Source organism: Solenopsis invicta, chromosome 12, assembly GCF_016802725.1.
Source record: "Solenopsis invicta isolate M01_SB chromosome 12, UNIL_Sinv_3.0, whole genome shotgun sequence".
Taxonomy (NCBI): domain Eukaryota; kingdom Metazoa; phylum Arthropoda; class Insecta; order Hymenoptera; family Formicidae; genus Solenopsis; species Solenopsis invicta.
The window spans coordinates 13,268,614-13,284,333 of NC_052675.1; the positions used below are offsets into that span (position 1 = coordinate 13,268,614).

General features: G+C 36.3%; 1 protein-coding gene across 2 annotated transcripts; it reads left to right on the top strand.

Annotated features, from left to right (window-relative positions):
* Positions 1-8,092: 8,092 nt before the first annotated feature.
* Positions 8,093-14,379, top strand: LOC105198198. 2 transcript variants are annotated; one of them, XM_011164850.3, is made up of 3 exons: positions 8,093-8,271; positions 8,830-9,009; positions 10,229-14,379. In XM_011164850.3, exons 1-3 carry the CDS (start codon positions 8,251-8,253, stop codon positions 12,059-12,061), a joined length of 2,034 nt encoding a protein of 677 aa, XP_011163152.2. In that variant the 5' UTR covers positions 8,093-8,250; the 3' UTR covers positions 12,062-14,379. The 2 variants fall into 2 exon arrangements, with proteins under 2 accessions (XP_011163152.2, XP_011163151.1); XM_011164849.3 differs by having other exon boundaries at positions 8,094-8,271; positions 10,094-14,379.
* The last annotated feature ends 1,341 nt before the right edge of the window (positions 14,380-15,720 follow it).

Below are 15,720 nucleotides of genomic sequence, written 5' to 3' on the forward strand. Positions count from 1 at the left end.
GTCAATTTTTCGTTCCGTGCAGCTGAATCACGGCGCGGTAGGCGCTTCCGCGAGAGAAGAAATTGAAAAAGTAGGAAAGGCGGCGCGGCGCGGCGTCGCTCGTCGTGCACGATGTATACGTAAAACGTTCGTTACGTCACGAACGACGGCTACGTGTTATCCACCTGCGGCGGTTTCTCCGCTCCGATTATGAACCACGTGCCGTGCTGTGAAATCGCAATCGGCGCGTTGTTCGCCCGTAAAAAAAAATAAAGACAAAATTATCCCGCTGCGCGCAGTAACATCTCACGTGCCGCGCGAGAGTCCGCCTTGAAAAAGGTAGGCTTGCAAAAATAGCGGTCTTAATTGCGATTTTCCAAGTCATGCTCCGAGAACGCTCCATTATTGCGCATCACGTTCCACCTAACTTATATCTTTTCTATTCGCCCGGCTCAAAAGAATTGTTCCTGAAAAGGTTAAATAAATCTCATATGTATTGGGTTGCAACTCTTATTCTCGTCACTCCGCGTATCTAATCAACGTCGATATGCATAATGACCATGTACGATGTTAGTTTCGCTTGAAAGGCAATCTTAATGAAATGTCAATTCCGACGCAGGAACATTTCGTACGCAGGATCTGCAACGCGCTTTCGTAATGTCGTTAATAATAAATTTCAGATTTTTTCAGCGAACCCGAATGTATAATAAGCGTTTACAACGGCAATTGATAATTTAATAAACAAGGATATGCATTATGCGTCGTATGTATTTGATTTTGCGGTAAAAGTAGATTGTGAGCGCCTAGGTGAAAGTCATCGAAAATGAACGAGTCGAGTAAAGAGTTAAATCAAAGCACGCCAGACAGACTTGTACGTGTGTTTCCGTATGTGCGTATGTGTGTATACGTGTGAATGACCGTTGCTAAATATATTATCTAAGTTTTGAAACGTGCGCGCGTGAATACAATCGCGAAAGTAAATTAGATCGATGATTTATTTTCGACGCCACGTCGAGAAGATGTATCATGGTCTTAATAGAATACCGTGCAATGGCTGAATTTGCCGTTGCGAAAGCTATAAACAAAGTTGTCTATTTAAACAAAGTTGTATACTTTTATTAAGGCGTAAATAATCAATTAATTTAAAATGGGTAATCGTACAGTGGTGTCGCGAACAACCGTTTGTACTTTTTATTGCTTTACGCTACATATTTGATTGCAATAACGCGTACAACCTTGAACTCAGTTTCAGTGGACCGTAATATTATAGGCCACGGTTTATTTATGGTTTTGTGGTTAACGCCAGGCCGCATATCGTTAGCGAAAGTTCCACTGCTTTCTAAACACGCTCTCTATTTTACCGGTAAAAGATGAGCGAGACAATAGTAGCTGTCATTTAACGACAAACGACTAGGTATCTCTACAGTTGTAGTTATTTCAGACTTGTATAAAAATTTGTAAGTATCATCGTAACTCTCTTTGTAATTGCTGTAAGTGGTATATACTTTACCATTGTAGTGTGTTAAATGCGAGAAATTAGCAAAAGCATACAAATCCGCACTCAATCAAACTTTTCGACAGGAAACAGATGTATATATATGTGTATATATATATACACATACATATATATATGTGTATATATATATACACATACATACATATATAATACTTTAATATTAATTGCAATTGAATCGATGAGTGTAAAAAAAGAAATTTTAAATTTTTATTAATAAAATACTATGTAACTTCTGTTATAATAAAAAAATTTTTCAAAATTACTTTTGGAAATTTACATATAAACATTCAATAATATACTTAAGGAGAAAGGAATTGGAAAAAGGATAAAAATAACATCTTTAAACGTATTTCTCAATCTATGTCCAATTGTCGTATTTTTTCAGTCTATGTCTGATTGACGTATGATTTTCAATTTATGTCCGGTTGACGTATGATGTTTAATCTATGTCCGGTTGACGTATGATTTTTAATTTATGTCCAGTTGACGTATAACTTTCAATCTATGTCGGGTTTACGTATTTTTTTCAATCCATGTCCGGTTGACGTTTTTTTTCATTCCATGTTCGGTTGAACATAAAAAATGTGAACATGTGTACACAATAGAAATGTGTAAAATAATGTATGAAAGAAGATGAAAAAATTGAGAGAGTATAAAATAGAAAAAAACTAGAAAGTGGAAAGGGTATAAAGAAGGCTGAGTATGTATAGATTTTTAAGTAAAGATCGAAAGAAATTAAGAATGCAGTTGAACACTAGCTTGAAGATTTTTTTAATGACCACTATGTGACCCCACTAATGATCCTTCTGTGATACTATTGTATCTCAGAAAATAAAATTTCAGAGTATTAAACTTTTCATTGTGATATCTCCATCCGTAGAACACGGATAGAAAAAGTAATGACATCTTTATCCAAGGTATCGTTTGAGAGTATTTAGAACTTGATCGATTCAGAAGTTATTGATATACGATAATCTCGTGTGCTTGGAAGTTGATGACTCGTGTATAATATTTTTTTTAGTACAAAAACATAATCTGTTATAAAAATTAGCACGTGTCACGTGCTAAGTATAAACGTTATTGTATATTAAATAATTATAACATGTTTAAATTTTAAATTTTGTACAAATTTTGTTATATAAAAAACATAAAAAAGTTATACATATGGGTATCAATTAGAGAATGTGATATTAATGTATTCTATTTATTTATAGTAATTTTATAGACATTTAATAATGAATCAAATCAATTTCTATTTTTATTTCTTCATAATCTGTCATCAAAAACATAATCTGTTATTTATCATCGTGAACTCTATGATTCTTAATCATGAATGTATAATTAAGTTTTAAAGTTTTTATTATTTATATTCAGTTATATGTAAACATGCAATTAAATAAATGGCGCGCGTGTAGCGCGCGCTTGCGTTGTTCTAATTGATACCTAATATAAATTTAATTAATTATGTTAATTATATATAATCGATATTACATGACAAATGTATTGATTGCATATAATCTTATCAGCAGCGATATGATTACCATATACTGAACACAATAGTGAATACAAACTTAAAAATTGTATTTATGTATATATATATATATTTTTTTTTTCGTGTATAATAATTGAATCGATTAATGTATGTAAAAAGAAATTACTCTTTCTCTCTCTCTCTCTCTCTCTCTCTCTCTCTATATATATATATATATATATAGAGAGAGAGAGAGAGAGAGAGAGAGAGAAAGAGTAATTTCTTTTTACATACATTAATCGATTCAATTATTATACACGAAAAAATTACGAAGAGAAAGTTACAAGAATTGTTAAAAATTAGAAAGATGATAAAGAAAGAAACAAGGAAAAATAAGTATGCCTTATTATCATTTATATATATTATATAAATGATAATAAGGTTTAATTAGTACTAAATTAAGAAATTTCTAATAAGTTTTCATTGGCAATGGAAAAAGTAGATAATTGCATATAATAACCGGACAAGTAGATGAAAATGCCACTAGTAAGTGTTAACGCGATTCAATCACGCGGAATAGACCATGCACAGGATGACGGTCATGCGCAACATCCTCTCTATCCTACACACGATAAACGTCAGAAGAATGTGACAACCATTCCGTTTTTTGCCACTCTCATGGCGGATATAAATACGTAGATTGACATAACTTAACGGCGGCAGTTTATGTCACTTGTTAGATGCGCTATATGCCTAACGCGCTGCCGGTGAGCTAGCGCGTAAGAAAACCGGTAACAAAGATGACAATTGCAGCCCACGCACACACAGACGCGCGCGCACACACGTACGCAAAAAATCCTCTGAAGTAATCTAATTACGATAATTTCGTTGTGGAGCTTTCATTATATACGAAGTTGGTTCCTTACTTATGTTTGCGACTAAACAATACGATTCCTAATGACGATAATATTAATATACCTCTATCTCTGAAGGATCCGTCGTAATTAAGTTATATGATATCCCATCGCTTAGCACGTAATCCAACACCAACATAAGGATGCAATTTATGTATGATGAAAACAGCTTCTAATTGAACTATCTATATTAAGCAATCTAAAATTTTCCTAAAGTATACATTACATTTTACGACACGTACACTATTATTAATGAAATTTTTCTTTTCAGACATTTAATATAAAACATACATTTTATGTAATTTTTTGATTCCTTATATGAAAATTTGATTTTTATTTTCTAAAATTAGAAAAGATCTCTTTAATTTTTTTAGTAAGATGTTTATTTTAATTGTTAACGTAAGAAAAATTACTGTTCTTTACTTTTAAAGAGCATAGTTCCTGATGCATTTCACTATGCCATGCAACGCCGTACGAAAGGCAGTATATCCGAGGCGTTGCACATTACGAGAGCAATGAGTCACTAACACATATCTAGTTCATTACGGATGTTAAAATATGTATTCAGGATGAGAAACATTTTACGATGAGTTAGTACTCCTTTGGAAATAATGAGCCTGTGGATTATAAAAGTACTCGATCCGCATGTACGATAACATCAGAAAAATTAATTCTCAGAATTTATATTTACTTCTTTTAGTCTATCAAATTGATGCTATATATTTTTCAGAAACACAAATTAATGAAGTTTGTTTTGTTTAATAATATATAAATGTTCAATAAAATATATATTTAAATATATGCTAAAGATAAAATAGAAACTTTAAAAAATAAAAAGTACGTTTTCTCAAACAGATTTATCATATTACACTAAGAAAAAAAAAACTTAAACATTTATTCGTGAAATAAAAATTTATTCTACTAGAATAAAATTTTATTTAAATATGACGAAATAAAATTTTATTCCTAGCAAATAAACAAATTAATGATAAAAAATGAAATAAGTATATTTCACAGAAACACATATTTCATCATTACAAAAAAAATTTTTTATAACTAATAAATATCAAAGAAAACATTAGGTAACATTCTTTTCTAAATATTTTGACAAAATATTTTCTGCTCAGTGTTTAATTATCAGAAACTATTTTTATTTCTTTTCTTCAAGAATTCGTAACGCTTCTTTTCATTAATTTATAAAAAGTTTTAAATTACATTTCATAAATTCGCATTCTAATATTTGTGTCACGCAAATTATCCAATTATATATTAAGACGTTTCGCAATATCCACTCGTAGTACCGTTTCGGCACGCCCGAATAATACAATTGCCGCAATAAGAAACAACAGAAACGATCTCACAAAGTGAATTTTCGGCTGACGGTTGAAAATGGAGCACGGACCTATGGTTTCCACAGGTATAATGTGAAATCTTTCGTAGGTAACGAAGTAGGTGTGTCAGTCGAAATATAACTGAGATAATGTGTAACCGGTAGTTGCGTTACGATTAACTTCGTACCCACTTTCTTTGGAAGAAACTAATCACACAATTGTCTAGCTGTTTTAACGTACGAAAGTAGATATTAAGAGATTACGATCAACGGAAAAATTTCTTAAATATATTATACAATTGAATAGAGGAAAGTTACTGACCGCGTACCTAAAAAGTATTCCTCCTATTCAATTTTTACTGCATATAAGCAACATTTAGTTACAAAAATAAATAAAAAATAAGTAATATACACAAAAATTTAAGTTTTATTTTGTTTTGTACATGCTATTGGCATTTTAAAAAATCAAGTTTGATATGAGTTTTTCATCAACTTATATAACTGATAATAATGTAATTTTGCAATTTTATTTTAAATTGTTGTATTTTCATAGAAAAGGCTTGTAGATTATTTTACATTCATTGTATACATTGTATACACATATTTAAAATTATTATTAAAATTAAATCAATATTTTTATAAACTCTATCAAGTTTCCTAATACCACCACAAATTTTATTATAAAAAAATAATACTAATATAAGATTGTTAAATAATAATAGTAAAAACTAGTAAATATTATAAATAAAAATACGTCAGCTACAAAAATTAATTTAAGTCAGTTTTATTTTAATGTTTTTAACTTTTTATTGTCTTAATTTATTAATTATTGAATATTTGATCATTTTTTTAAATAAATTATTATTAAATATTAGTTAATGTTTTTCATATTTTTAATTACTTTAATTCATAAATTCGATATTTTCGAAGATGACATGATTTAAGAGACCACAGATACGTTTTCGGCAATCATGGTTTTCTAAATTGCGTGTTTCGCAACATGTTACAGAAAAGCTATTTGTTATTAATTTGTTATTACTGAAAGGTTTAACATGTAATAATAGGTAATTGAAACAGATACAATTTCAAACTTTTACATCCAGAACAACATCAATTGCAAAATATAAAAAAAATAGTTTAAGTGTAACGCAATCCTCCCCTATATTATATAATTTGAAAGAAATAATATACATTGTAATCGGAAATTCAATAAAAAGGTAAGTAAAAGATAGTTATGATAGCATTAGTAATAGCAATTTCATATTAAGAGATACATACTAAGAGTTGACTTTTTCTTAGCAAAAACTCGTTGGGAAGTCTAATTAGCGTTATACAACGTTCACAATTGCAGTGTTTTGGTGAATTAAGCTTCAAAAGCGTAAACAGATAACGAGATCTAATTTTTCATTCAACTTCCAGCAAATTTTCTTCCGACAGAAATTTAATTTCAATTACGAAATCTACGTCACAAGTGATTATTGCCAATCAATGAAATCATTTCTATCGTAGCACCGTATAATTTTAATAATATTATATTCATCAAAAAATAATAAGTGCAGAAATTAAGAAGAAACCGACTCTGTTTATCGAACAGTTAATAACTAAGAGAAAGTATTAAAATGACTCCCGATGTGCATTCCGTACACTTTTCCCGGATATCCTGCATATTTTAATTATTTTGATTTCAATAGGTCTGCCAATCGCGCGTCCACGTTTGCGGACCCCCGAGGTAGGGAGACCGCGCGAGAGACAATGATCCTCTCGCGGAGGAAACGTGCGACGCGAGGCGAGATAGACAGCCGATACGTCCACGAACGCGAGGCATATCAAGGTGGCATCAAAAAAGTGAATACGAAACCCGGAGGAAATTGCATGATGTAATAATTGTCCTGTGGGAGTGCCTAGAGTGGAGCGAATACCTGCCACAATACCGGTGTTGCACACTATGGGAACTATTGTTACAGATTTTACAGTCTACTACTGTGTGCTTCTTGCCTGGCCGTCAACTCCCACGTGGCTTTCACTTGTCCCCGCGAAGCCAAACTTCTTCGTATGTTCCATTCTGTCAGGAACACCGCGCTCATTCCCTCCACAACAGACGCGTTTCCGCTCCTTTACGTCGCCATTATCGATGCACTTTCTTCGGGGCCTCGCAAACCGTGTCATTTTTTTCAGACTTTCAACGGTCTCTAAATCCAAGATCACAAGTTGTAAATTAAAAGGAAAAGGTATATTTAAGTAAAAAGAACGAATTTTGCTGAAATACATGGATAATTGAAAATAATTATATTGGATTATTAAAATATTCATATGAAACGTTAATTGTTAGAATGTAAAAATTTTTTGCAACAATATTAACACGCTTGAGCGTCCTACATAATTATTTTGATGGTCCAACATAAATTTATTTTCTGATTTGTATTATATCTAAATGTTTACATATCCTTTAAAAAAATATTCTGCATAGTTTTATAAACAATAGTTTGTAAAATCAGTTTATGTCAATACGAGATAATTTGCGTACATTTTAATAATAAGAAAAAAAAAGATAGCTATCTTATGGAATTAAAGCAATTTCAGCGAGATCCATGTAAAACTCAAACCCTAATTTGCTTAACGAAGGAAAAGAAGCAACCGTTTTTCAACAACCACTTTGCACAGTAGCCGATCATCCGACTTTTCCCGTGTCTTCGAGTTAGAGCAATCCCGTCTTGGGCAATTTGAAATGAAAGAATCGTGTAATCGAGATGAGCAAACACAACCGCGAGCCTTCATTGTCGCCGTATTATCCGCCGAAGCATCGTTGCGGCCGGCGTAGCAACGCGCGCGCGGCGCTTCGCGTTTTTACTAGCCGGGAGAGTTGTCATTTGGTATTCCAGCGTCTTAATGAACGTTTAGGGGTCATCAAGGTTGAACGTGGCGGCGCGACGCGGCGCGCAGTGGAAGGGGCGCGGCGGTGGTTAGCTATTGTGTCACCCTATATATAACGGCACCCGACACCCCACGCCGTATTAAGAACATTCACCGCATCCGCGGTAACATGGTTTCCAGTTCCAACAAGGTATATCGCCGAGTACTTTGAGCTGGCGCGAGTGCGCGTGTACGTGTTCATGGTGCCCGCGATCGCGCAGAGAAGGAGAGAGAGATAGAGAAAGAGAGCGAGAGATCAATTTCAGTCGCTATCAATCTAAATGCAAGTGCTCGATCTAAACGTTCCGTCGATTTTTTCGTGTAGTCGATGTTGGTGCCCCGTGGGAAAGTGCACGCCTTGGCGAACGATTGCACGCGAATGTTTCGCCCATTCATCTTCAAGATTTATTTCGAGTAAACGCTTTAGGACGCGAAATGCTGTAGAGTGACAAGTGCATCATTATGTGAACGTGAACGCGTACTACAAAAGTATTCTATTTTGAATATGTTGATATCGAATAAATTATTTAAAAACGCGCAACCCCGGTCGCGCGGAAATCTCAATTTATCTTTTCGGAATTCGTGCATTCGATGGTTCATTACATCTTTCCGCGCTATCTTTTCATATTTATATCATTGTCGCGCGTCACATCTGCGTTCGCGTTACTACGTTTTTCATCATAGAGAAAATATCATCTTTCCTTTTAAGATGACGCCATGGCTGATGGCATTCTTCTGCCTGGCGACCGCTGGCTGCTCGAACGTCACGGACCAGCAGACATCGGAAACGAATCATGATCACCAAGTGGCGATCTTGAAGCAGATCAGAAAGGTGAACGAAGACGGCTCTTATACGTATGGGTACGAAGCCGGCGATGGCTCATTCAAGGTAATTATGTGCGTAACTACTTAAGCGCGGCGTAATGTAACCGCGCCTATCGTCTACTATTTTTTTTCCACTACCATAAATTACAGCACGCAATAAGTTCCCACAGTATCGGATACTAATTAGCTAGAGCAATTTTTTTCCAATTATATTTAAAATAGCGATGAGTGTTAAGTAAACAATGCCAATGGCAGCATTAATCATAACGATACTAACTTGAACGTAAAAGTCTGTTATGACTAGAAATTTATATGAAATTTTGTTATGTAATCTTATTTGCGGTTTTATCTGTAATTATAAAATTTTTGAACTTACATTAAATGAATATATTGAGTAATATGTATGAATATTTCTAAATTTAAATTATTATTAAACTTTGAAGAGAGAGAAACATCATTGAAATAGTTTTTAATTATATTATTGCTTAATAAACAGCAAAATCATATAGTTTAATTATATTTATTAAATGTATCTCAAATTTAACCCTTTGTTGCACAAATTTTTCTATTGAATGTATTTTGATAAATCTTAATTTATGGAAGTTTCTGGGTTGCTGATTACAAATCTAAAGTCAAAATTAATTAATTCAACATATCTTGATAATCATTTTGGCCGCCATTTTGGATCTGTCATTTAAAATTTGCTAATTATAAATGCAGATTTGTAATAAGCAATCTTAAAAACATTAATATAGAAATTTTGAAGTTATGTTTATTATTATTTTCATTCCAGCATAAATTTTTTTGTACAAAAGGTGCTAAATTTAACTGTAATTAATGTAAAGTAATTATATATTACCTTTGTTATTCATTTATACACAGAAGTCTTAGAAATATAACGACATCAAATATGTAATATAAATCAATTGCAAATACGTAAAAAACGTATAATACAAATACTGCGGAGAGAACAGTGTCCTTTGCAATGAATACTATGTAACAAAGGGTTAATTAATATCTTTCATTTTTCATGATTATGCCGTTTGCATTGACAATAAAAAGATTAATATGTCCGTTCAAGATTTACAATTAGGCGATTTACGCGATATTTTCGCGAAGAACTGAACGATAAATACTTGCCTTGTTAGGTCGAGAGTCGCGATGTTCTGGGCAACATTAAAGGCACGTTCGGTTTCGTCGACGCCGACGGCGAGATAAAGAGGGTCTCGTACTCCTCGTCGAACGGGACAGGCTTTAAAGCAACCACCATGTCGCCATTGCAGGAACACGTGTCGGTAGTGCAAAGTATACCGCGCGTCAACCGTACGTTAACCACGAAAAGACCCAGCATCGTGTACGCCACGACGACGGAGTCGTCGACCAGGCCGTCAGTGGTACAGTCGATTCCTCGAACGAGGAAACCGACTACCAGTACTACCACGACGACTACGAGCACCACCACTACGGAGACGCCGAAGACGATATTCGGACACTACTTGAAGGGCACGGCAAAAAGCAGGCCACGCTTCATCATCAATGGGCAACAAAGACCGATCATCGTCGAAGAAGACACCGAAGACGAAGATTCGCAGATCAATCGACCCAGTACGGACGATAAGAGCGGTAACTACCGAAGAATTATTTTTGCTAAGCGACCGATTGAACACAGCCTCCCGCCGATCTCTGAGGACTTCGTAGAGAAGGAAGACGAGGCTAAGATCACGACAGGGAATACCTTGAGGAGGCAGTTGCACGACGAGACAACCAAATCGAATTCCGACGCTGCTGATAACGGCGACGATCATTCCGACGTTTACGGAGGCTCCTTGTCCACGACACGTCCTTTATTCACCACAACGGTTCCATCGCGAGTTCTCCAGAGAGTCTCCACTACTTCGCGCACGGAACGACCAAAGTTCTATGTCAATCGTCAGGACAATTTGGGAGCAGGTGGTCGATTCAACAGCCCGAAATACGACGACTCCCGGGTATACGAGACGGAGACGAAACCCTCTCCACCGGAGGAGCGCACGACAACCCAACAAATCTTGCTTCGCACTTCTACAGCTAGGGTACCAACGGAGAGCCGGGACTACGTCAGACAGAGCACCGAGCCTGTCTTCGTAAGACAGCAGCCCGAGCAGTATCTGCGAGAATTGCCGCCTAGGATACTTGTCCCGTCCCAACAAGGCAACCTCGATGAGGACGGAAACATCTATAGAGCAATACCGATCGGTAGGCTCTTATTACGGCCTCCGTCGAACCACCAGCCGGTCTATTCGTCTACAACGGACCCCAACGTTCATTACCTGGCAGAGAACCCTCTACCCGATCCCGAGGATGAAGCGCGGATCGCAATGAACATGAACTACATGCGTCCGCGTCCCGTGAGACCGTTGATTTATTCGGACCCCGAGCAGCGAGGAGCGAGCAGGCCAGTATTGCGACCGATTCCTAGTACAGTAACTCATCCTGAGGACAGGGACTACCAGGCGACCACACCCGAATATCCGAGTTACCGAACTGGCGCCTTGACGTTGCCTCCGGAACCGCCAAACCCGATCGCGCCACCTCTGAGCCGACGAGACTTCCAGATGTTGCTGAGGAGGCTGCTGGTGAGCCAATATGGCGTGCAAGCACTATCATATCCAAAGAGCTTCCTCGAGGATGCCCTGTACGATCAGCAGCCGTACCCTTCGTACCCAGCGGGTTATCAAGCGCCGCTTCCGAGACCCGAACTCGCGTACGATCAACAGGCGCAGTACGGTGATCGAGTACCCTTGAGACGTCCGGTGTACCCACGAGCTCTGAGTCCACTTTATCACCCTCAGTATGACGATTATCAAGACAGATATCCCAAAAGAGTGTACAGGCAGAAATTCTACACGCAAGACGTTGACGAAGGGGAAGAAATCCTACCAGCACCTATTAGAGAAGCTTTGTTGCTGCGAATGGTGAACCTAGCGATTAATACAGAACGATCGACGATGATTCCGACAACCGTGATGGCTACCACGACGCCTGCATCGAGGTACAGAAAGACAGGTCCAGTCAGAAGCGTGCAAATTATTACGGACGACGAGGAGGAGGAAAAAGAGATGAGAAAGAAGATATAACAACGATGAGTGGGTTAGAAATAGTTAGGAATTACGAAGAAGTATTACTCATCGCAAGTATAAAATACGAGTTAAATTATTGTAGAGTTTTAACTAATTGTTAAGGATTCCTTTTTTTTACAAGGTGAGAGAAACTCGACGGAAGTTAACGAATTTGCTTTCAGCAATATTTTCTTTTTAATACGTCATTTTTATTACCATTACTAATTATCCTAGAACGGAATCGAATTCGCACGGTAATATATTTAAACATGACGAAGCGGCTTACGTCAACGGTAACCTTTTTTTCTCTTGTAGTGGACAAACGGATATGTCCATCCGTGTGCAAGGACCAATGTCTTACACGCAACGTACGCATTCGTGTCGTTAATGAATCGAATCGGTTTCGCGAAAGGGAAATCGTTGCTGCGCAGCCGAGCGATTTTCTGCACGATAGCTTCCCAACATCTGTTGACGCGCATATTTATGTTGCGTTAGAATAGGTGCATCAGTGTTTGATCGACTAAGAAGAAATATTGTTAGGTAATTAAATTTCTTTCCTATCTGTGAAGACATTATTTTCTCATGCAGGTTTTATCTGTAAGGTATCGCATAAAATTTTTCTCACGCTGCTGGGATTCACGTCAAAATAATGTCGTTTTAAATTAACAATGAGGAAAGAATGTTGAAATAAAATCATCAGTGAATGACATTCCAATAGATAACATTATTATTTAATTTCTAATTACATTGTAATAATATTATGAGAAAGCAGTTTCAATAAACATATTTATCAAATCTGCTTTCTCACAATATTAAATTAAATATTGATAAATATATTTTTTACGTCCGTTTTCAACAATGTCGCTTAACTTTTAATTTAGTTTTAATTTACTTTCTATCTTTTTCTCATTCCAAGGATTAGAAAAAGATGAAAAATTAAATTGAGCTTAACTCTTTCGTAACAGGTGGGATATACATGTCTCCTTCAAAAATCCATATCTTTCACGAAAATAAAGATAGCGACTTCTTTCTCATTTTCTACTCAAGCTCTACGTAAGAGCTATGTAAAAAAAATCAAAAAAGAAAAAAGAAAAAATAATTTTAAAATAGCGGATTTAATGCGGCGGATCAAAATGCTAATTTTGTTATAAATTTATATATGTATATATAGGTTTTCGAGATTGTACTGATAATTGCTAAATCAGCAGTAAAAATTCTAAAATAAAAAATGGCGGATCAAACATGGAAACATACTAAATTTTGTTGAAAATTTGAGGTAAACTCATTTTCCAGAGGTTTTAAATTTTGAAATTTTGACTACACATATTAATAATCAGTGATCTTAAGAACCTTTAGTAAAATGTGTAAGGCATAAATAATTATTTCTTCAAAAGTTAAGTACGAAAAGGTTAAAGTTAAGCTACATAGGTGTAAACAGGTTTTCGTGCAACCTTTTAGAAACCGAAAAAGGTACATTAAGCATTTGTTGCAGTCAATCGCCGGTGCATCTATCCTAAGCGATTATTCAAAATCTCTCCTACGAGATAATTCCCCGTTAAACGCGACAAACAGCACCAGCGAAAGCTCTAGATCCTAAGGCATCTCTAGCGTACTCCCTGCTTACGACTGTAAATACGGCGTTACGTAAGAGACTAGTGTGATATATATACGCATCGAAATAAAGAAAGAGTCGGACGCTAGACGCCAAGGCGTTGTGTTGTGAGAACTCATTTCATAAGTCCCTGAGAGTCGGCGTTACCGGGAAAGAATAGTAACGCGTCTACTGCCGGTAATTAGCGTCGCGCGTTGCGACACTCCTGCCCAGTCGGGTCTCTCTACGCGGCAAACTTACGCGCGAACATGCGGCTGAGGGCGTAGATCATGCCATCTCGCAACGTGATTTCCACGCATTCGGAGATCCCGCCCGTTGTCTGCGAGCGAATTTCTTCTTTGTCGAAAAAAGCGTTACGCGCGACACATGACGCAAAATGTCTCACGCGTATGTATCTGAAGAGAAACACGTGAGAAACGGAACAATTGCTGCTCGGTGAACGTTCGATTTGCACAAGTGGCAACGCGACAAAAGACGAATCAATTGAATGTTAAAAAAGCATTAATGGGAACAAGCTCATTAATGTTCGTCAGATAAATTAAAATTTAATTACTTCAATTCAGTTTGTCTGACAAGACTAATTAAAGTTTGACACTTCGGTATCATTGCCGATTATCGCTCGATCATTTGCACTGTTAGAATTTTTTGTTGTGAAATCACATAAGAAATGTGTAAGCAGTTTTTATCTAATACAAACTTCTTGTAAGATTAAAGCAAAATATTTGATGTGATTTACAATATTTTTATTGTAATTTTACAACGCTTTTATCTTGCAAATTGTGTTAGTTTCACTGCTTTGTTTCCAAGAAAATCATGTATATAAATTTATAAATTTTATTAGTACGCATTTTGTTTTTTATATTTCAATGAACATACATGTCCCATTACTTATTATTTTTATAATTTAATATTTGTTGATAAAATCGGCAAACGCATGTCACCTATAGCCTATACATTTTTTCAGTCACCTTAATTGTCCATTACCGCTATAAAAACATGTAATAATTTTATAATATAATAGAACACACATACCTTCTTAAAGTGAAGATTTAGTAACGGGCGTTGTCGTCGTTGTTAACACTATTTTTTTTTAATAACTATATTGCAAAAAAAACTTTTGTGTTTTTGTAACATAAATATCTTAATTCTGACGAACTGTATTAAAAGTACAATATTTCACCGTAAAATATAAATATTATGTAAATTCGCAAATTTTAAACAAATACCCTACAAGTATCGGAAATTTACTGAATCCGTGTGTAGTAAAAGCGTTGTGAAATCGCAAACATTTCTAACAGTGTGATTCCATTGACATTTCAAAAAAGAAAGTTAAACAATCTTATTCCGAAATTCTCAAAGCTTTGTTTATACAAAATACGAAACAGTACTGTGCCAGTTACTGATAAGTGAAGTAAAACACACACATCGGTAATCGCAATGCCAACATTGACTCAACGCTCCACTCGAGAATGCCGATCGAACGAGTTCCGGTGTGAAAAGTAACGTGCGAAATGTTTCAATTCACGGCGAACGGCGCAGGCTATTTTCCGCGCGGGTCTGCAAAGAGTGTCCTGATTTTTCCACTCGCGCCGGATATGCACGCGTGCATTTGAAAGGCCGTGGTTAGAAGTTGGGACGCGGAGAGACAACTCGCCGCAGCACGGACAGCGGTCGGGGACACGTCTTCCGGTATTCCGTGTATGCGCAATGGCGTAGGTGCATTTTCGCGATGGATCAGCGTCGATTCGTAAGATTACCTGATTACCTAATTGGAGCGCCCGCCACATCCGCCGGCTCGTGTATCCCGCTCTTTCTCCGAAGATAGAAAGTCGTCGCGGGGCCTTGCAGGAACGCGCGTAATGCATAGATTTGTATGCGACGAGCTAGGAAATAACGCGAGCGGAGAAAATCGCGACGAGATATCCTCGATGGGGCAAAGCGGCCGCTCCAACAATGGTCGAAAGCGAGTAATCCGAGACAAAAGCGACGCTTACCAGACATTTGTCCCGTCATGTCCCTCGAATTTCCGTGCGCGCGTCGACATTTTTATCAACTATCGACTTTC